Genomic DNA, 22,695 nt, shown 5'->3' with positions numbered 1-22,695 from the left:
CATTCAATGGCATTATTATTGCTGAATCCCCCACCATCAACATCCTGGGGGCTTACCATTGACGAGAAATTTAACTGGGTTAGAGGCCAGAGGCTGGCTATTAGTCAACACATAACTCACCTCCTGACTCCCCAAAGCCTTTCCACCAACTACAAGGCACAAGTTAGGAGTATAATGGAATACTCCTGACTTATCTAGATGAGTGCAACTTCAACAACACTCAAGAAGCTCGATAAAAGCCAGGACAAAGCAGCCCGCTTGACTGGCTTCCCATCAACCACCTTGAGTCAGCCATGGCTCAGTTAGTTGCACTCTCACCTCTGAGTCACAAGTTTATGGGTTCAAGTCTCACTCCTCGACTTGAGCACAAAATTCAAGTCTAACACTCAAGTGCAAAACTGAGGAAGTGCTGCACTGTTAGGATGAAACATTAAACCAAGGCCCGGATTGCCCTCTCAGGGGCAAGTAAAATATTCCAAGGCACTATTTTGAAGAAAAGTAGGGGAGCTCTCCCTGCTGTACTAGCCAATATTTACCCCTCAATCAACATCACAAAAACAAATTATCTGGCCATTATCACATTGCTGTTTGTGGGAGCTTGCTGTGTACAGATTGGCTGCCATGTTTCCTACATTATAACAGTGACTACACTTCGAAAGGATTTCATTGGCTGTAAAGTGCTTTGGGACATCCGGTGGTCATAAAAGGCACTATATAAAATCAAATCTTTGTTTCTTCTTTCTTAAACATTCCCTCCCTCCAACATGATCACAGTGGCAGCAGTGTGTACCATCTTCAAGATGCACTGCAGCAACTTGTTAAGCCTCCTTCGACAGCACATTCCAAACCTGCGAACCCTACCATCTAGAAGAACATGGGCAGCAGGCGCATGGGACCACCAACACCTGCAAGTTCCCCTCCAAGTCACACACTATACTGAGTTCGAAATATATCGCCGTTCCTTCGCTATTGCTGGGTCAAAATTCTGGAACTCCCTCCCCAACAGCACTGTGGGTTTGCCTTTTACCATGGAGTAGTTCAAGAAGGCAGCTCGTCACATTCTTCTTAAAAGTAATTAGTGATGAGCAATAAAAGCGACCAAATAGAAAAAAAGCGATATCTAACCCAATACACCGCCCAAACCCCTATATAAGCTGATTAATTAATGGGTTGGTTAAGCTAAATGGTCTTTTTCTTTTCCTGTGTTCATAAGAACATCAGACAGATACCAATGAGGACAGCCATTTAGCCCATTATACCACACCCATTAAGAAAGACTCACTTCATGGAATACAATTGTTTCTTAACTGATTCCAAGGTTTTTGCTTCCCCTAACTTCACCTCATGTTTAAGATATCAGTCCCAAGCCTGCCTTTTACTTGGCAAATGTGCGTATTTTCCAACTGTCACAGTTGTTCAATGTGCAGTTGTTCAAGATTTACCTTTTTATACTGCTCATTGCCTTATATACCCTTGTACAACCCACCTCATGCTCGCCTCTTTTCAAGGCTAGAAAGTTAAATATTTTTCTCATCCTTCCTCACAACTCATTACACTGGTCTCGTGGCTCTTCACTGAACAATCTCCAGGGTTTCAATGCCTCCCCTTGTCTCAGTGACCAGAACTCAAAATGCTACCTGATTAAATCTAATAGTGAATTCAGGAGAAACCTCTTTACCCAGTGAATAGTTAGAATGTGGAACTTGTTACTTCAAGGAATAGTTGAGGTGACTAGCAGACTCACATTTAAGGGAAAGCTAGATAAAAACAAAAGGTAGAAATGAATAGCGGGAGATATTGATGGCGTTGGATGGAGAAGGGTGGAAGGAGGCTTGTGTGGAGCATAAACTAACTAGGTAACTACAGTTACCTGGACGCTGTGTTTCAGGAGGTAGTCACACCCCTTAGATTAACTGCCTCGAATTTGGCCAGTGGTCAGGGACAGGAGGGTGTGACTATGAGTGAGGCAGGTACAGGGATCCAGGAGGTAGCGTTGCAGGAGCCTCAGCCCTTGTCCTTGACAAACAGGTTCAAAATTCTTGCTCCCTGAGTGGACGAGAGCAGGGACTGCAGGGAGGATGAGCAAACTGACCATAGCACCGTGGAGAAAAGTGCGTGGAGAAAAGAGAAATGTAATCATAATCGGGGATAGTATAGTTAGGGGCATAGACACTGTTCTCTGTGGCCAGGATCGAGAGTCCCGAAGACTGTGTTGCCTATCTGGTGCCAGGGTTCAGGATATCTCAACTGGGCTGCAGAGGAACTTGGAGTGGGAGGGGAAAGATCCAGTTGTCGTGGTCCACGTAGGTACCAACGATATAGGTAGAACGAGGATAGAGGTTCTTTTGAGGGAATATGAGCAGCTAGGGGCTAAATTAAAAAGCAGATCCAAAAAGGTAATAATCTCCGGATTACTACCTGAGCCACGAGCTAATTGGCACAGGGTCAATAAGATTAAAGAGGTAAATGCATGGCTCAAAGATTGGTGTGGGAGAAATGGGTTCAAATTCATGGGGCACTGGCACCAGTACTGGGGAAGGAGGGAGGTATTCCAATGGAACGGGCTCCAGCTGAATCATGCTGGGACCAGAGGCCTGGGGAATCGCACAACTAGGGCTGTAGATGGGGCTTTAAACTAAATAGTGGAGGAGAGGGCTCAGTTGCATGGAAAATTAGGAAGTCAATGTTAAGGGAGAAGGTAGGAGTGCAGGTGAAGTGTGACGTGATGCATTTTGGGAGGACTAACAAGGCAAGGGAATATACAATGGATGGTAGGACCCTAAGAAGTACAGAGGGTCAGAGGGACCTTGGTGTACTTGTCCATAGATCACTGAACAAAGAACAAAGAAAATTACAGCACAGGAACAGGCCCTTCAGCCCTCCAAGCCTGCGCCGATCCAGATCCTCTACCTAAACATGTCGCCTATTTTCTAAGGGTCTGTATCTCTTTGCTTCCTGCCCATTCATGTATCTGTCTAGATACATCTTAAAAGACGCTATCGTGTTCGCATCTACCACCTCCGCTGGCAACGCGTTCCAGTCACCCACCACCCTCTGCGTAAAGAACTTTCCACGAAGGTGCTAGATAAGGTGGTTAGGAAGGCAAATGGGATACTTGCCTTTATTAGCCCAAGCATAGAATATAAGAGCAGTATAAAACGCTAGTTAGGCCACAGCTGGAGTACTGTTACAGTTCTGGGCACCACACTATGGGAAGGATGTGATTGCACTGGACAGAGTGCAGAGGAGATTCACCAGGATGTTGCCTGGGCTGGAGCATTTCAGCGATGAAGAAAGACTGAAAAGGCGAGGGTTGTTTTCCTTAGAGCAGAGAAGGCTGAGGGGGGACATGATTGAGGTATATAAAATTACGAGGGGCATTGATAGGTTAGATAGGAATAGACTTTTTCCCTTAGTGGAGGGGTCAATAACCAGGGGGCATAGATTTAAGGTAAGGGGAAGGGTTCAGAGGGGATTTGAAGAAAAACTTTTTCACCCAGAGAGTGGTTGGAATCTGGAATGCACTGCCTGAAGGGGTGGTAGAGGTAGGTACCCCCATAACATTTAAGAAGTATTTAGATGAGCACTTGAAACGGGCCAAGTGCTGGAAAATGGGATTAGAATAGCTTGATGGCCAGCACTGACACGATGGGCCGAAGGGCCTGTTTCTGTGCTGTATAACTCTATGACTCTATGAGGTTAGAGATGAGGCTGATTGTTACCAGAAAATAAAAGGTAGGGACAAAACGTGTGAACATCATATTGCACCAAGGAATTGTGCAAGAGTAGGGAAATTTGATAATAGAACCAACTTAAAGGCTTTGTATCTGAATAAACGAAGCATTCGGAATAAAATTAATGAGTTAACAGCGCAAATAGAGATGAATGCGTATGATCTAGTGGCGATTACTGAGACGTGGTTGCAGGGAAACCAGGTTTGGGAATTGAATATCCAAGGGTACTCAGTATTTTGGAAGGATAGGCAGCAAGGAAAAGGAGGTGGTGTAGCTTTGTTAGTAAAGGAAGAGATCAATGCTGTAGTGAGAAATGATACAGGCACCCAGAATCAGTCTGGGTAGAAATAAGAAATAGCAAGGGAAAGAAGTCCCTGTTGGGAGTAATCTATAGGTCCCCAAACAGTAGTTCCGCAGTGGGGCACAGTATAAACCAGGAAATACTGGGGGCTTGTAAGAAAGGTACAGGCAATAATCATGGGTGATTTTAATATGCATATAGACTGGATTAATCAAATTGGCAAGGGTAGCCTCGAGGGAGAGTTCATTGAATGTATTAGAGATTGTTTTTTGGAGCAATATGTTGTGGAAGCAACCAGGGTGCAGGCTATTCTAGATTTGATATTGTGTAATGAGGTGGGATTAATTAATGATCTCATAGTTAAGGATCCTCTAGGGAAAAGTGATCATAGCATGCTAGAATTTCAAATTCAGTTTGAGAGTGAAAAACTGGAGTCCCACACTAGCATTCTGGAGTTAAACAAAGGTAATTACATAGGCATGAGGACAGATTTGGCCCGAGTGGACTGGGCAGGAAGACTAAAAGGTAGGACAGTTGATGAGCAGTGGCAGATGTTTAAGGAGATATTGAATTCCTCCCAACTAAAACATATTCCAGAGAGGAAGAAAGATTGTAAGAGGGGGGAAAAACATCCATGGCTGAGCAAGGAAGTTAAGGATAACAAAGACAAAAACTAAGGCATACCATATTGCAAAGGCCAGTGGCAGGCTGGAAGATTGGGAAACTGTTAAAGATCAACAAAGGGTTACTAAAAAAGTAATAAAAAGAGCAAAGGTAAATTATGGAAGAAAACTAGCGCACAATATGAAAATGGATAGCAAAAGCTTCTATAAGTATATAAAAGGGAAGAGAGTAGCTAAAGTGAATGTTGGTCCCTTGGAGGATGAGACTGGGGAGTTAATAGTGGGGAACACAGAAATTGCAGTATTTTGCCTCAGTTTTCATGGTGGAGGATACTAGTACTATTCAATAGTAACAGGTAATGCAGAGGTTATAGAAAGGGAGGAACTCAGAACAATCAGCATCACTAGGGAAAAAGTACTGAGCAAACTATTGGGATTGAAGACAGACAAGTCCCCAGGGCCTGATGGCCGACATCCTGGGGTCTGAAAGGAAGTGGCAGCGGAGATAGTGGATCCATTGGTTATTATATTCTAAAATTCCCTGGATGCGGGGAAGGTTCCAGTGGATTGGAAAAATGCTAATATAAAGCCCTTATTCAAAAAGGGAGGCAGGCAGAAAGTAGGAAACTACAGACCAGTTATTTTATCATCTGTCATTGGGAAATTGTTGGAATCCATTATTAAGGAAGTAATAACAGGACAATTAGAAAGTCAAAACGCAATCCATCAGAGTCAGTATGGTTTCATGAAGGGTAAATCGTGTTTGACTAATTTGCGAGAGTTCTTCAAAGATGTAACAAGCAAAGTGGATAATGGGGATCCATTCTTCTTCTTCTTTGGCCTCCTTGTCTCGAGAGACAATGGGTAAGCGCCTGGAGGTGGTCAGTGGTTTGTGAAGCAGCGCCTGGAGTGGCTATAAAGGCCAATTCTAGAGTGACAGACTCTTCCACAGGTGTTGCAGATAAAATTGGTTGTCAGGGCTGTTGCACAGTTGGCTCTCCCCTTGCGCTTCTGTCTTTTTTCCTGCCAACGGCTAAGTCTCTTTGACTCGCCACAATTTAGCCCTGTCTTTATGGCTGCCTGCCAGCTCTGGCGATCGCTGGCAACTGACTCCCACGACTTGTGATCAATGTCACAGTTCTACATGTCGCGTTTGCAGATGTCTTTAAAGCGGAGACATGGACGGCCGGTGGGTCTGACACCAGTGACGAGCTCACTGTACAATGTGCCCTTGGGATCCTGCCATCTTCCATGTGGCTCACATGGCCAAGCCATCTCAAGCGCCACTGGCTCAGTAGTGTGTATAAGCTGGGGCTGTTGGCCGCCTCGAGGACTTCTGTGTTGGAGACACGGTCCTGCCACCTGATGCTAAGGATTCTCCAGAGGCAGCGAAGATGGAATGAATTGAGACGTCGCTCCTGGCTGACATACGTTGTCCAGGCCTCGCTGCCGTAGAGCAAGGTACTGAGGACACAGGCTTGATACACTTGGATTTTTGTGTTCCGTGTCAGTGCGCCATTTTCCCATACTCTCTTGGCCAGTCTGGACATAGCAGTGGAAGCCTTTCCCATACGCTTGTTGATTTCTGCATCGAGAGACAGGTTACTGGTGATAGTTGAGCCTAGGTAGGTGAACTTTTGAACCACTTCCAGAGCATGGTCGCCAATATTGATGGATGGAGCATTTCTGACGTCCTGTCCCATGATGTTCGTTTTCTTGAGGCTACTGGTTAGGCCTAATTCATTGCAGGCAGCCGCAATCCTGTCGATGAGACTCTGCAGACACTCTTCAGTGTGAGATGTTAATGCAGCGTCGTCAGCAAAGAGGAGTTCCCTGATGAGGACTTTTCGTACTTTGATCTTCGCTCTTAGACGGGCAAGGTTGAACAACCTGCCACCAGATCTTGTGTGGAGGAAAATTCCTTCTTCTGAAGACTTGAACGCATGTGAGAGCAGCAGGGAGAAGAAGATCCCAAACAGTGTAGGTGCGAGAACACAGCCCTGTTTCGCGCCACTCAGGATAGGAAAGGGGTCTGATGAGGCACCGCTATGCTGAATTGTGCCTTTCATATTGTCATGGAATGAGGTGATGATACTTAGTAGCTTTGGTGGGCATCCGATCTTTTCTAGTAGTCTGAAGAGACCACGTCTGCTGACGAGGTCAAAGGCTTTGGTGAGATCAATGAAAGCAATGTAGAGGGGCATCTGCTGTTCACGGCATTTCTCCTGCAGCTGGTGAAGGGAGAACAGCATGTCAATGGTGGATCTCTCTGCTCGAAAGCCACACTGTGCCTCAGGGTAGACGCGCTCAGCCAGCTTCTGGAGCCTGTTTAAAGTGACTCGAGCGAAGACTTTCCCCACTATGCTGAGCAGGGAGATTCCACGGTAGTTGTTGCAGTCACTGCGGTCACCCTTGTTCTTATAGAGGGTGATGATTTTGGCATCGCGCATGTCCTGTGGTACTGCTCCCTCGTCCCAGCACAGGCAAAGCAGTTCGTGCAGAGCTGAAAGTATAGCAGGCTTGGCACTCTTGATTATTTCAGGGGTAATGCCGTGTTTCCCAGGGGCTTTTCCACTGGCAAGAGAATCAATGGCATCACTGAGTTCCGATTTTGTTGGCTGTACGTCCAGCTCGTCCATGACTGGCAGAGACTGGGCTGCATTGAGGGCGGTCTCAGTGACAACATTTTCCCTGGACTACAGTTCTAGGTAGTGCTCCACTCAGCGTCCATTTGCTTGCGTTGGTCAGTGATTGTGTCCCCTGATTTAGATTTGAGGGGGGCAATCTTCTTGATGGTTGGCCCAAAAGCTCTCTTAATGCCATCATACATTCCTCTGATGTTTCCGGTGTCGGAGGCCAGCTGAATATCTGCATAGGTGTTGCCAGTAGTCATTTGCGCAGCGCCTGGCTGTTCTTTGTGCAGCGCTTCTGGCTGCTTTAAGTGCTACGGATGTTAACTCGCTGGGGGCTTTCTTGTAGTTCAGCAGTGCAATGCGCTTAGCGGCTATGACAGGTTCCAGCTCTAAAGTGAGATTGAAACCAGTCTACATTCTGCTTCACATGTTTGCCATAGGTGGTCATTGCTGAGGCATAGATGGCGTCTCTGATGTGGGCCCACTTGGTCTCAGCATCCCCTGTAGGAGTGTTTTGAAGGGCTTTTTCAAGTGAATTTAGAAACCTATGTAACAGCTGTGGATGAGAGATTCTGCTAGTGTTGATGCGCGGGCGGCCCTTCTGCTTGGAGTGATGCAGCTTCTTTGGTTTGAGTCTAACCTTGCTGCACACCAGGGAGCGGTCGGTGTCACAGTCCGCACTGTGGAAGCTGCGTGTGATTTGAATGCTGTTTAAGGAGGCTCGCCTTGTGACGATGAGGTCCAGCTGGCGTCAACGACGTGATCTTGGGTGCCTCCAAGAAACCCGGTGACAGGATTTAGTGTGAAAGAACGAGTTGGTGATGCAGAGGTTATGATAGGTACACAACACCAGCAGTCTCTGTCCATTCTCATTCATCCTTCCAATGCCATAGCACCCAAGGCAGGAGGGCCATGAGTCATGGTCAGCCCCAACCCTGGCATTAAAGTCTCCCAGCAGGAACAGGTGTTCAGTATTGGGGATGCTACTAATGATATTATGGAGTTCCTCGTAGAACTGGTCTTTAGCTTCAGGTGGGGAGCAGAGTGTTGGAGCATAGATGCTGAGAAGGTGTACTGGACCAGAGGTGGTGAACAGTCGGATTGGCGGTATGCGTTCTGAGCCATTTGAGGGCTATATATCCGATAAATCCTATACATCCTATAGATGTAGCATATCTGGACTTCCAGAAGGCATTTGATAAGGTGCCGCACAAAAGGTTAATACACAAGGTAAGATCACACGAGGTTAGGGGCAATTTATTAGCTTGGATAGAGGATTGGTTAACCAACAGAAAACAGAGAGTTGGGATAAATGGGCCCTTTTCTGGTTGGCAGGATATAACTAGTGGGGTGCCACAGGGTTCGGTCCTCAGGCCCCAACTATTTACAATCTATATTAATGACTTGGATGCAGGGATAGAAGGTACTATAGCCAAATTTGCAGATGACACTATAATAGGTGGGATCGTAAGTTGCAATAAAGAAATAAGAAATTTACAAATGGATATGGACAGGTTAGGTGAATGGGCCAAAATTTGGCAGATGAAGTTTAACGTGGATAAGTGTGAGGTTATCCATTTTGGTTGGAAGAATAGAAAAGTAAATTATCTAAAGGAAGAGAAACTTCAGAGTGCTTCAGAGCAGGGGGATTTGGGTGTCCTCGTGCATGAATCGCAGAAAACTAGTATGCAAGTGCAGCAGGTAATAAGGAAGGCAAATGGAAATTTGGCAATCATTGCTAAAGGAATAGAGTATAAAAGTAGGGAAGTGCTGCTGCAACTGTACAAGGCATTAGTGAGACCGCACCTGGAGTATTGCGTACAGTTTCTGTCCCCTCACCTCAGGAGGGATGTAGTTGCGTTGGAGGCAGTTCAGAGGAGGTTCACTGGATTGATTCCAGAGATGAGGGGTTTGTCTTATGAAGAGAGCTTCAGCAGTATAGGCATTTTCTCTCTGGAGTTTAGAAGAATGATGGGAGATCTAATTGAGGTATATAAGATGATTAAGGGTATTGACAAAGTAGACGTAGAGAGGATGTTTCCTCTTATGGGGCAATCTAGAATGAGAGGTCATAGTTTTTGGATAAGGGGTAATAGATTTAAAACAGAGATGAGGAGAAATTATTTCTCTCAAAGGGTTGTGAGTCTGTGGAATTCACTACCCCAGAGTGTGGTGGATGCCGGGACATTGAGTAAATTTAAGGAGGAGACAGACAGATTTTTAATTAGCAATGGGTTGAAGGATTATGAAGAACGGGCAGGAAAGTAGAGTTGAGGCCGAGATGAGATCAGCCATGTTCATATTGAATGGCGGAGCAGGCTCGAGAGGCTGAATTGCCTACTCCTGCTCCTAGTTCTTATGTTCTTATAAACACTGGCATGGACTTCTTGAGCTGAATGGCCTATTACGATGCTGTAACTATTATGTAATATCATGTAAAGCATTACACAGACTGAGTATGGCTTTCTCCAATCTTTACTCCAGCGTTAGCTTCCTTCAGTGGGAAGACTCATCTCTGTGTCAGGGGTTTATGGATTGAACTTCACTCAAGGATTATATCACATAATCTAGGATGGAACTTCAGTGCAGTACTGAGGGAGTGCTGTATTTCAGATGACAAGTTGATATAAATGGTCCTATGAGCCTATTAGAAGACTAGACGGGGAGTACTCCTGGCCTGGTCAACATTCATTACTCAACCAATACCACTAAAACAGGGGCCTGGATCGAGTGGAGGTGAAGGTCCATTCACCTTAGCAGAGAGGTCAGTGACGAGGGGGCATAGATTTAAAGTGATTGGCAGAAAAATTAGAGGGGAGATGAGGAAAAACTTTTTCACCCAGAGGGTGGTCATGGTCTGGAACTCACTGCCTGAAAGGGTAATTGAGGCAGAGACCCTCAACTGATTCAAAAGGAGTCTGGATATGCACCTCAAGTGCTGTAAACTGCAGGGCTACCGACCAAATGCTGGAAAGTGGGATTAGAATAGGTGGATTGTTTTTCAGCTGGCACAGACATGATGGGCCAAGTGGCCTCTTTCTATGCCTTAAACGCTCTATGATTCTAATCATCGTTTATCTCATTGCTGTGTGTGGAACCTTGCTCTGCCAAATTGTTGCATTTACCTATTCAACAGTGACTACACTTTAAAACAATTTGCTGCCTGTAAAGTGGTTTCGGACATTCTGAAGTTGTGAAAGGTGCTATGTAAGTGCAAGTCCTTTCATGTTTCTTTACTGCTGTGGTTATTTTGTTCAGTTTTCTATTTGCTTTGTTGATTGCTACTGCAGAGTGACCGGACATGTTGAGTCCACTAACACCTCTAGATCTAATCCAGTATCACCCTAGTGTCACTGTTTCCTATGCTGCTTTTATCATGGTGCCAATGGGACACTTGTGCAGCTGGTTCTCGAAACACAGGTCCTGGATATCTGGTGGCGATCCTAATGTAAATATACCAGGGTCACCAAGATCTGGATCTAGGAAGACCTGCATTTGCAGCATTAATTTTGGATACTATTGGCTTAAGACATGCTAATCCATTCCTGCTCAAATTAGATCAAGCTATTGAGGCCTCTTCCCTACATGGTGATGAGATAACACACGTGCAGCAAAAGCAAGTAAGTTAACAACTCATCCATATCAGTATTAGAAAGACCTATCCCGCTTATCGTTATCCAGTATTTGTTTATATAACAATGACTTAAGAACATAAGAAATAGGAACAAGAGTAGATCATATCACTCCCGAGCCTGCTCCGCCATTCAATATGATCATGCTGATCTTCCACCACAACTCCACTTTCCCGCCCACTCCCCATATCCCTCAATTCTCTGAGAGACCGAAAATCTGTCCATCTCAGCCTTAAATATAGTCAATGATTGAGCATCCACAATACTCTGGGGTAAAGAATTTCAAAGATTCACAACCATTTGAGTGAAGAAGTTTCTCCTCATCTTAGTTCAGTCCTAAATGATCGACCCCTTATCCTGACACTGTGCTCCCGTGTTACAGATTCCCCAGCTAGGGGAAACAACCTCTCAGTGTCTACCTTGTAATGCCCCTTCAGAATCTGATACGTTTCAACGAGATCACCTCTTATTCTTCTAAACTCCAGACTGTATAGGCCCAATTTACTCAGCCTCTCACCAAACGACAACCCTCTCATCCCAGGAGCCAATCTACTGAACCTTTGCTGTACTGCCTCCAATACAAGTATATCCTTCCTTAAATATGGAGGCCAAAACTGCACACAGTACTCCAGGTCTGGTCTCCCCAAAGCCCTATATAATTGTGGCAAGACTTCCTAATTCTTGTACTCCAAACCTCTTGCAATAAAGGCCAAAATGCTATTTGCCTTCCTCACTGCTTGCTGCAACTGCATGCTAACTTTCTGTGTTCCTTGTATGAGTAGATGAGGGAAAAGCAGTGGATGTTGTCTACATGGGCTTCAGTAAGGCTTTTGATAAGGTCTCAATTGGGAGATTGGTCAAGTAGGTAAGAGCCCATGGGATCCAGGGCAATTTGGCAAATTGGATCCAAAATTGGCTTAGTGGCAGGAGGCAGAGGGTGATGGTCAAGGGTTGTTGTTGTGATTGGAAGCCTGTGACCAGTGGTGTACCGCAGGGATCGGTGCTGGGACCCTTGCTGTTTGTAGTGTACAGCAATGATTTAGACGTGAATTTAGGAGGTATGATCAGTAAGTTTGCAGATGAGACGAAAATTGGCGGTGTCGCAAATAGTGAGGAGGAAAGCCTTAGATTACAGGACGATATAGATGGGCTGCAAAGATGGGCGGAGCTGTGGCTAATGGAATTTAATCCTGAGAAGTGTGAGGTGATGCATTTTGAGAGGACTAACAAGGCAAGGGAACATACAATGGATGGTAGGACCCTAGGAAGTACAGAGGGTCAGAGGGACCTTGGTGTACTTGTCCAAAGATCACTGAAAGCAGCAGCACAGGTAGATAAGGTGGTTAGGAAGGTCTATTGGATACTTGTCTTTATTAGCCGAGGCATAGAATATCAGAGCAGGGAGGTTATGATGGAGTTGTATAAAACGCCAGTTCGGCCACAGCGACAGTACTGCGTACAGTTCTGGTCGCCACACTATAGGAAGGATGTAATTGCACTGGAGAGGGTGCAGAGGAGTTTCACCAGGATGTTGCCTGGGCTGGAGCATTTCAGCTATGAAGAGAAACTGGAAAGGCTAGGGTTGTTTTCCTTAGAGCAGAGAAGGCTGAGGGGAGACATGATTGAGGTATACAAAATTATGAGGGGCATAGATAGGAAGAAACTTTTTCCCTTAGCAGAGGTGTCAATAACCAGGGGGCATAGATTTAAGGTAAAGGGCAGGAGGTTAGAGGGGATTTCAGGAAAAACGTTTTCACCCAGAGGGTAGTTGGAATCTGGAACACACTGCCTGAAGGGGTGGTAGAGGCAGGTACCCTCACAACATTTAAGAAGTATTTAGATGAGCGCTTGAAACACCATAGCATACAAGGCTACGGGCCAAGTGCTAGAAAATGGGATTAGAGTAGATAGGTGCTTGATGGCCGGCACAGACACGATGGGCCAAAGGGCTTATTTCTGTGCTGTATAACTCTATGACTCAAGTCTCTCTGTGCATCAACATTTAGAAGTTTCATGCCTTTTAAAAAATATTCTGCTTTTCTGTTCTTACCACCAAAGTGAATAACCTCACACTCCCGTTATACTCCATCTGGCACCTTATTGCCCATTCACTTAAGCCGTCTATATCGCTTTGCAGTCTCTTTGTGTCCTCCTCAGAGCTTACGTTCCCACCTAACTTTGTATCATCAGCAAACTTAGATACATTATTCTTGGTCTATTTGTCTAAGTCATTAACATAGATTGTAAATAGCTGAGGCCCAGCAATGATCCTTGCGACATTCCACTAGTTACAGCCTGCCAACTTGACATTGCCCGATTTATCCCTCAACACTTCTTTCTGTCTGTTAACCCAGCCTCCATCCATGCTAACGTATTGCCCCCAACTCCATGTGCCCTTATCTTGAATATTATCCTTTTGTGTGGCACCTTATTAAATGCCTTTTGGAAATTTAAGAATACAATATCTACCAGTTCCCCTTTATCTACCCTACTAGATACATCCTCAAAAAACTCTAATAAATTTGTCAAACATGATTTTCCTTTCGTAAAACTATGTTGATCTTGATCATACTATGATTTTCTGAGACTTCCTTAATAATAGATCCCAGCATTTTCCCAAAGACTGGTGGCAGGCTAACTGGCCTACAGATCCATTTTCTCTCTCTCCTTTCTTGAATAGCGGTATTACATTTGCTAACTTCCAATCTGCTGGGACCATTCTACAATCTAGGGAATTTTGGAAAATCATAACCAGTGCATCCACTATCTCTGCAGCTACCTCTTCTAGAAACCTAGAATGTAGGCCATCAGGTCCTGGGGATTTGTCAGCCTTTAACCCCTTGTTTCTCCAATATTTTTGCTCTGTTGATATTAATTACCTTCAGTTCCTCACTCTTATTAGCCACTTGATTATTCTCTATTTCTGGTACGTAATTTGTTTCTTCTACTGTGAAGACAGACACAAAATATTTGTTCAACCTCTCTGCCATTTCCTCATTCTCCATGATAACTTCTCCTGTCTCTGCCTCTAAGAGACCAACTTTTAGTTTAGCTACTCTCCTTTCTGCATATTTGTAAAAACTCTACTCATCTGTTTTTATATTCCTGGCTAGTTTACTTTCATATTATATTTTTTCCCTTTATATCAACTTTTTGGTCTCTTTCTACTGGTTTTCTAAAATGCTTCCAATCCTCAGGCTTATTGCTATCCTTTGCAATATTATAAGCCTCTTCTTTTAATCTAATTCTGTCCTTAACCTTCCTGGTAAGCCAGGGAAGGATCTTTCTTGCTGAGTTTCTATTTTTTAATGGAATGTATATTCGTTGAATATTTTAAATTGTTTCTTTAAATGTTTCCCACTCTTTATTTACCACCATACCTTTTACTCTACTTACCCAATTAACCTTAGACAGCTCTCCCCTCATATCTATGTAATTGGCTTTGTTTACATTCAAGATTTTTATCTGAGACTGGAGTATGTCGCTTTTAAATTAATATGGAATGCAACTGTATTATGATCACTTTTTCCCAGAGGATGTTTTAGTATAATATTACTAATTAAACCTGGCTCACTGCACAATACTAGATCTAAAATAGCTTTATCCCTAGTTGGTTCCATAACATATTGTTCCAGGAAACTGACACGAAAACATTCTATAAATTCATCTTCCAGACTATCTTTGCCAATTTGATTTGTCCAGTATATATGAAGATTAAAGTCCCCCACAATTATTACATTGCTTTTGTTATAAGCTCCAATTATTTCTTACTTAATGCTCTGTCCAAAGGTATAACTGCTCTTAGGGGGCCTATAAACTACTCCCACCAGTGTTTTCTGACCCTTTTCATTTCTAATCTCCTGAACCAAGATCCTTTTTCACTAGTGACCTTATATCATCCTTTACTATGAGTGCTACTCCTCCTTTTCTATTCTGTGTGAAATGTTTTTCAAAATGTTATGTACCCTGGAATATTTATTTCCCTGCCTTGGTCACCTTGTAACCATGTCTCTGTAATAAGGATTCGATCAAAACTATTTGTCTCTATTTGTGCCACTAGTTCATCTCATTGCGATTACTTTGCACATTCAGATAAAGAGCCTTTAATTTTATTTTTTCACTATTATTCTTTGCATGGACCTTATTCGTTAATGCACTGCTATTGTTAAACGCTCTGTCCAAATCGGCTTGTCTTTACCCAAATCGCTACTCTGCTCTATTGCTTTGGCTTTTCTCTTTAGATTTCTATATCTCCTTTCATCTGATCCCTGTAAACTTTTTAGTTTAAAGCCCTAGTTATAAAATTCGCCAGGACACTGATCCCAGCCTGGTTTAAGTGGAACCCATTCCAATGGAACAGCTCCCTCTTTCCGTAGTACTGTTGCCAGCACCCCATGAATTGAAACCCGTTCTTCGCACACCACTCTTTGAGCCACATGTTTAATTCTCTAATCTGCTTGACCTTATGCCAATCGGCATGTGGTTTAGGTAACAATCCAGAGATTATTATTTTTGAGGTTCTGCGTTTTAATTTGGGCTCTAATTCCTCAAACTCTCTCAGCAGAACATCATTTCTAGTTCTACCTATGTCGTTGGTTCCTACATGGACCACGACAACTGGGTCCTCCCCCTCCAGATGTCTTTAAACATGGCACTTAGCAGGTAACACAACTTTTGGAACTGTCCCCCTGACAGTATCTGTCCCCCTGACTGTACCGTCGCCTATCACTACAACATTCCTTTTCACTCCCCCACTTGAATGATCTCTGGAATATAGTGAGCAGCAGAAAATTCAAGATTTGAAAATGATGCAGAGACCACTAGAATCTGTACATTATACTCTAACTAAGAACGCACAATGTAAACCAACTACCTTGCCTGAAGATCATAGAGTGATACAGCACTGAAACAGGCCCTTCGACCCACCGAGTCTGTGCCAACCATTTATACTAATCCTACATTAATCCCATATTCCCTACCACATCCCCACCTTCCCTCAATTCTCCTGCCACCTACCTACACGAGGGGCAATTTACAATGACCAATTTATCTATCAACCCGCAAGTTTTTGGCTGTGGGAGGAAACCAGAGCACCCGGCGGAAACCCACACGGTCACAGGGAGAACTTGCAAACTCTGCACAGAACCGAACCTGGGTCGCTGGAGCTGTGAGGCTGCGGTGCTAACCACTGCGCCACTGTGCCACCCTGGTGTTATCAGAACAACAAGGCTTGCATTTATATGGCACCTTTAATGTGGGAAAACATCCCAAGTTGCTTCACAGGAGTGTAATAAGACAAAAATTGCACCAAGCCAAAGAGAAGATATTAGGATAAGTGACTAAAAGCTTGGTCAAACAGTAAGTTTTAAGGAGAGTCTTAAAGGAGGAGGAGGAGAGAGGTACAGAGATAGAGGGGGTTGGGAAAAGAAGGACAAGAAACCAGAGTTGGATAATTGCAGAGTTCTTGAAGGGTTGCAGTATTGGTGAAGGTTACAAAGAAAGGAATAAGAATACTTGTTTTTGAATTGGGGTTTTGAGGGGTTAGAAAGGTCTGAAAAAGAGCTGCTATTCTACAGATCTATATGTATTTTCTGATTCTACTAAAGGTGGTTGAAACCACACCTAGCTGCAAATCAATACCATCTCTGTTGTTTGAATAGATCACTATCTGATGTTTTCATTCACTGAGCAACAGGAAAAAAACAAGTTCTCTCCTGAGATTCACTCTTCCATGCACAACTAATCTGGAGCCTATTGATGTGACAGCACACAGGAAAAGAGTGACTGCAATCATTTGAGATTGCATCACGACAGCTGAATTCAAACACAAAAGAGTGATTAAGTCATACATTAGCATATCTGCAATCAGGGGAAAGAATGCTGTTGTTCAGGTCGAAGCTTAAACCTGGTTTAGTCAACCTCAAAGATCTCCCAAATTACCAATCTGATCTTTCCTCTTGTATAGTCAAGGCTGTGCAAACAATTGAAGTGACACCACTGCTATGACAGGTTAATGTTTCCCAGGATGCCTTTGTGATAGTTTACTGACATAAACAAAAATGGCCAGTCCCAGAATTGGATGACAATTCTAGTGGGTTTAAGAGAACTGGAATAAATTCACTGTGTGCCTCAGTAGCAGGGAAAGAAAATTAAAACTGCTACTTTAAAACAATTTTTGATTGATGCAACATGTACAGTTTAATTTTTTGCTTTTCTAATGTGATCTTGTTAAGAGCCTACACTGGATATTAACACATAAATCAAAGCAGTGAAAAGCACCGGAGCTGTCGCATATACATCAAACCTCTTGCTCCTGTTTGTGTCTGTGTAATTGCCTAGAAATTACTGTTTGAGATATTAGATGACATTCTTGATTCCACAGAACTATTTGAAGTGCAGATGTTCCTCTCTGAGTGTCCTGACCAACATTCCTCCCTCCACCTCCAGCACTATTAAACTGGTCATTCATTTTATTGCTGTTTGAAGGATTCACAGCAGTAATTCAATCCAAGTAACTCAATATCTGAAGTGCTTTGGGATAACCTGAGACTTGATAAAGGTGCTCTATAAATACAGATTTATTCTTTTTTAGCCAATGATACTACTGCTTTGTCTATTGCCTTACCATTAATTTCTTTATTTTAAATGGGTTAATGAGTCAGTTAAAATACCAAGCAAAGAAATATCAAACAAATATCCACACAGCCTGTCCAGCCACAGTCACACGCCTCACCTGAAGTTGAAGTTTGCCTCCAGGAGATGAGGGGAGAAAGCTGAGGTTAAATAGAAAGAGACGCCAAAGTATGACAGTTAAATGGATACCGGACACAATAAAGTTCAAATACATTTCAGCATCAGGGTGAGTACAGAGGTGGCGCCAGGCAGCAAACCCAGAGAGCTGCTTCAACAGACTGGACTGCTAATGCATAGTTTGGACAATAGATGTGCAAATTGTTCTGCAGATTACTGAAAGCAGTGTTGTGTCTACAAGCTAACCTTTCTGAAATGTGATCCCCCTCCTGTGAACAATTTTCGTTGATTTCTTAATTTTCTTCCAGAGATACAAGTAACAGTTTTTGCGGTCAGGTTGAAAGACGATCTTTTACCCACACTCAGATACTGCATCATTTGGATTTGTTTCAGAGACCTTTTATCTTAAATCATAACAAAAAGTGCTGGAAGTACAGAGCAGGTCTCAGAACTTCTGGAGAAAAAAAAAGTCAATATTATTGCATATGGCAAGTCTCTGTTCATGCTGAATTCCATTGGAAACATTATTTTGCCTTCTTTGCTGATGCTGACTTCCTGCATTTTCTGCTTTCCTTTCAGATTTCCAGTATTCACAATTCATCTTTCTTTTAACCCAGATCTTTTATTTTCCCAGCCATTGTTATAGACAAGTTCAGATCAACCTCCCTAACTTGTACTCCGACATGTGTATTCTTGAATCAAAATGGATATTTAATAACAAGCAATGGATAACAGCATGACAGGAAAGAACTGTTTTTAATACCACAGAAAGACCATCACATCCGTAATAACTGAATGGTGAGCAAAACATACTTTTTGTGAATTTTGGGCAACTGCTACAGAGTAGGTACTACTGTTGTACAATGAAATATTTTGCATTTCAGGCATATGGTGCCACCACCCAACACTCCAAGGTCAGGTACAGCAGGGCTATTTGTAGACTACAGCTCCATCTATGTTATGGTGTTGTAGTGATCTGCCTAAGAGCAGGTCCTCTACTCATTTCTCCATGCCTCGTGGTCTTGCGCTTTTCTCATGCGTAGAAACCTTCCATTTTCACTTTCAAATTGTCGAAGATCATCATTCTCTTTCTTCCTGTTGTGTTACATCCCTTTAATCTTCCTTCAATCACCTCCTTCAGCAAGTTCTCATGCCTAAAAACATGACCAATCCAACCTTGGCACGATGACTTGATGATATTCACTTACAATCTATCTTTTTCCACCATCCTGAGAACTTCTTCATTGCTCTTGTGTTCTTTCCAAGTGACCTGCCCTGTCCTTCTCCAGAACTTTTCTTCTCCAGAACACATTTCAGAACTATCTAGTCTTTGGATGCCTGTTTTTTCTCAAGGTCCATGTTTCAGCCCCGAATGAGAATTCCCTGAGAATGATTTTAGATGGCATTGGTTTCAATCCCAAAATCATGAAGATTGAAGGCATCTCCAGGAATAGCTGAAAACTGCAAGAAATTTGGGGTGTTCAAAGGGTTAAGTTATCATCATCCATCCAGTCAACCATCAGACATAAGAGTTTTTCCTGAAACCATGATGGACACTAAAATACAGGAAGATACGGATTTCAGCCAAGTAGATTTGAAAACTACTACCACATAAGTATCACTCTCGTATCAAGCTGTTACCAATCTTACTCTACACAATGAAAAACTTTGTACCTTTGTAGGAAGGTGGGTGGTGAGGGGACAGGAGTGGAAGATGTGAATCTATCAGTACTGCCAGAAAGCACTGAGCTCTGACTCATGGCTCTGACTCACTTCTGTGTCTTGGAGTAGCTCTTTTCCTGACAGTGTTTAACAGGGTGGGCACACAACACCTTAGAAGAAGCTGCATAGAACTGCGTTCTTTAATATCTATCATTCCGATTAATCCGGGCCAAATGGTCTTTCCCTGCCCATCATCTTCATATATCCGAATGTCATCGCAAGTTACAATAATCATCTATAGTGCTTTTCACCCAATATCTCCTTTATTTGATAAACCAATAAATAAATTAAGCCAGCAATTAACAGCAATCCAAAAGAATGAAGTATTTTTTCTCAGAAGTAATGCAGCTCCTTCCTGATGCAGGTATAAACAAAGATTAGAATACAGAGTGCAGAAAAAGAGAGCGACTGTTAAGATTTGAGGATTTAAAAGGTTTGAGTAGCTACATTAAAATGGAAAGTATTATTGAAGGTCAGAATAATTGTCAGTACTCCAATAAAAGCGCAGAAATTGTTAGATATTGATCATGCTTGTAAGAAAGTGCAACACGGGATGTGGGCCATGACTCGACAGAACGGAATGTGTTGGACTCTAGTCTGGTCAGATTAGATCAGCTGGTTTGCTGTTCTAAAAATCAAAGTGTTAAAAAAAAATCAAAAAAAATGTACTTGCATTTGTTTATTTCTTCTCATATTTTGAATGATTGTCAGCTGTCACTCAGTCATAGGTATCTCAACTTTAAGTCTAAACACCATGGGCTCATGCCACAATCTAAAGACTTCAGCACATTATCTGGACTGAAACTCCCAGAGCACTACTGAGGGAGTGCTGTATTGTTGGAGGTATGGTGTTCTGGATAAGCCATTAAACTGAGGCCCCAGTCTGCCCTCTCAGGTGGATGTAAGAAATCCCATGGCACTATTTTGTAGAAGAGCAGGGGTGCTCTCCATGTTGTCCTGGCCAATATTTATCCCTCAACCAACACCTGAAACAAATAATCTAGACATTTTTTTTTATTCATTCAGGGATGTGGGTGTCGCTGGCTACGCCAGCATTTATTGCCCATCCCTAATTGCCCTTGAGAAGGTGGTGGTGAGCTGCCTTTTTGAACCGCTGCAGTCCATTTGGGGTAGGTGTACCCACAGTGCTGTTAGGAAGGGAGTTCCAGGATTTTGACCCAGCGACAGTGAAGGAATGGCGATATAGTTCCAAGTCAGGATGGTGTGTGACTTGGAGGGGAACTTGCAGGTGGTGGTGTTGCCATGCATTTGCTGCCCTTGTCCTTCTAGTTGGTAGAGGTCGCGGGTTTGGAAGGTGCTGTCTAAGGAGCCTTGGTGCATTGCTGCAGTGCATCTTGTAGATGGTACACACTGCTGCCACTGTGCGTTGGTGGTGGAGGGAGTGAATGTTTGTGGATGGGATGCCAATCAAGGGGGCTGCTTTGTCCTGGATGGTGTCGAGCTTCTTGAATGTTGTTGGAGCTGCACCCATCCAGGCAAGTGGAGAGTATTCCATCACACTCCTGACTTGTGCCTTGTAGATGGTGGACAGGCTTTGGGGAGTCAGGAGGTGAGTTACTCGCTTCAGAATTCCTAGCCTCTGACCTGCTCTTGTAGCCACGGTATTTATATGGCTACTCCAGTTCAGTTTCTGGTTAATGGTAGCCCCTAGGATGTTGATAGTGGGGGATTCAGCGATGGTAATGCCACTGAATGTCAAGGGGAGATGGTTAGATTCTCTCTTGTTGGAGATGGTCATTGCCTGGCACTTGAGTGGCGTGAATGTTACTTGCCACTTATCAGCCCAAGCCTGGATATTGTCCAGGTCTTGCTGCATTTCTACAGGGACTGCTTCAGTATTTGAGGAGTCACGAGTGGTGCTGAACATTGTGCAATCATCAGCGAACATCCCCACTTCTGACCTTATGATTGAAGGTAGGTCATTGATGAAGCAGCTGAAGATGGTTGGGCCTAGGACACTACCCTGAGGAACTCCTGCAGTGATGTCCTGGAGCTCAGATGATTGACCTCCAACAATCACAACCATCTTCCTTTGCGCTAGGTATGACTACAGACAGCGGCGGGTTTTCCCCCTGATTCCCATTGACCTCAGTTTTGCTAGGGCTCCTTGATGCCATACTCGGTCAAATACTGCCTTGATGTCAAGGGCAGTCACTCTCACCTCACCTCTTGAGTTCAGCTCTTTTGTCCATGTTTGAACCAAGGCTGTAATGAGGTCAGGAGCTGAGTGGCCCTTGCAGAACCCAAACTGAGCGTCACTGAGCAGATTATTGCTAAGCAAGTGCTGCTTGATGGCACTGTTGATGACACCTTCCATCACTTTACTGATGATTGAGAGTAGGCTGAAGGGGCGGTAATTGGCCGGGTTGGACTTGTCCTGTTTTTTGTGTACAGGACATACCTGGGCAATTTTCCACATTGCAGGGTAGATGCCAGTGTTGTAGCTATACTGGAACAGCTTGGCTAGGAGCGCGGCAAGTTCTGGAGCACAGGTCTTCAGTACTATTGCTGGTATATTGTCAGGGCCCATAGCTTTTACAGTATCCAGTGCCTTCAGTCGTTTCTTGATATCACACGGAGTGAATCGAATTGGCTGAAGTCAGGCAGCTGTGATGCTGGGGACTTCAGGAGGAGGCTGAGATGGATCATCAACTCGGTACTTCTGGCTGAAGATTGTTGCAAATGCTTCAGCCTTATCTTTCGCACTGATGTGCTGGGCTCCCCCATCATTGAGGATGGGGATATTTGTGGAGCCACCTCCTCCAGTTAGTTGCTTAATTGTCCACCACCATTCACGGCTGGATGTGGCAGGACTGCAGAGCTTAGATCTGATCCGTTGGTTATGGGATTGCTTAGCTCTGTCTATCGCATGCTGCTTACGCAGTTTGGCACGCAGATAGTCCTGTGTTGTAGCTTCACCAGGTTGACACCTCATTTTGAGGTATGCCTGGTGCACTCTTCATTGAACCAGGGTTGGTCTCCTGGCTTGATGGTAATGGTTGAGTGGGGGATATGCTGGGCCATGAGGTTACAGATTGTAGTTGAGTACAATTCTGCTGCTGCTGATGGCCCACAGCGCCTCATGGATGCCCAGTTTTGCATTGCTAGATCTGTTCGAAATCTATCCCATTTAGCACAGTGGTAGTGCCACACAACACGATGGACGGTATCCTCAATGTGAAGGCAGGACTTCGTCTCCCCACAAGGACTGTGCGGTGTTCACTCCTACCAATACAGTCATGGACAGAAGCATCTGAGGCAGGCAGATTGGTGAGAACA

General features: G+C 43.8%; 1 protein-coding gene across 8 annotated transcripts in view; it reads right to left on the bottom strand.

Moving 5' to 3' along the window:
- LOC137375763 (ran-binding protein 17-like) overlaps positions 1 to 22,695 on the bottom strand; it is a 1,067,965-nt gene that overhangs the window by 209,184 nt on the left and 836,086 nt on the right. The window contains exon 25 of one of the 8 annotated variants that reach the window (XM_068043160.1): positions 18,703 to 19,134. The exons of the other annotated variants lie outside the window; for them this stretch is intronic. Within the exon in view, the coding sequence (XP_067899261.1) occupies positions 19,097 to 19,134 (38 nt within the window). The 3' untranslated portion in view covers positions 18,703 to 19,096. Of the gene's footprint in view, positions 1 to 18,702; positions 19,135 to 22,695 lie in introns of those variants that run through there. 8 annotated transcript variants of the gene reach the window in all.

This window comes from Heterodontus francisci, chromosome 12, assembly GCF_036365525.1.
Source record: "Heterodontus francisci isolate sHetFra1 chromosome 12, sHetFra1.hap1, whole genome shotgun sequence".
In the NCBI taxonomy this organism is placed as follows: domain Eukaryota; kingdom Metazoa; phylum Chordata; class Chondrichthyes; order Heterodontiformes; family Heterodontidae; genus Heterodontus; species Heterodontus francisci.
Note: the sequence above shows the minus strand (reverse complement) of the source record. Positions and strands in the feature narration are given on the sequence as shown.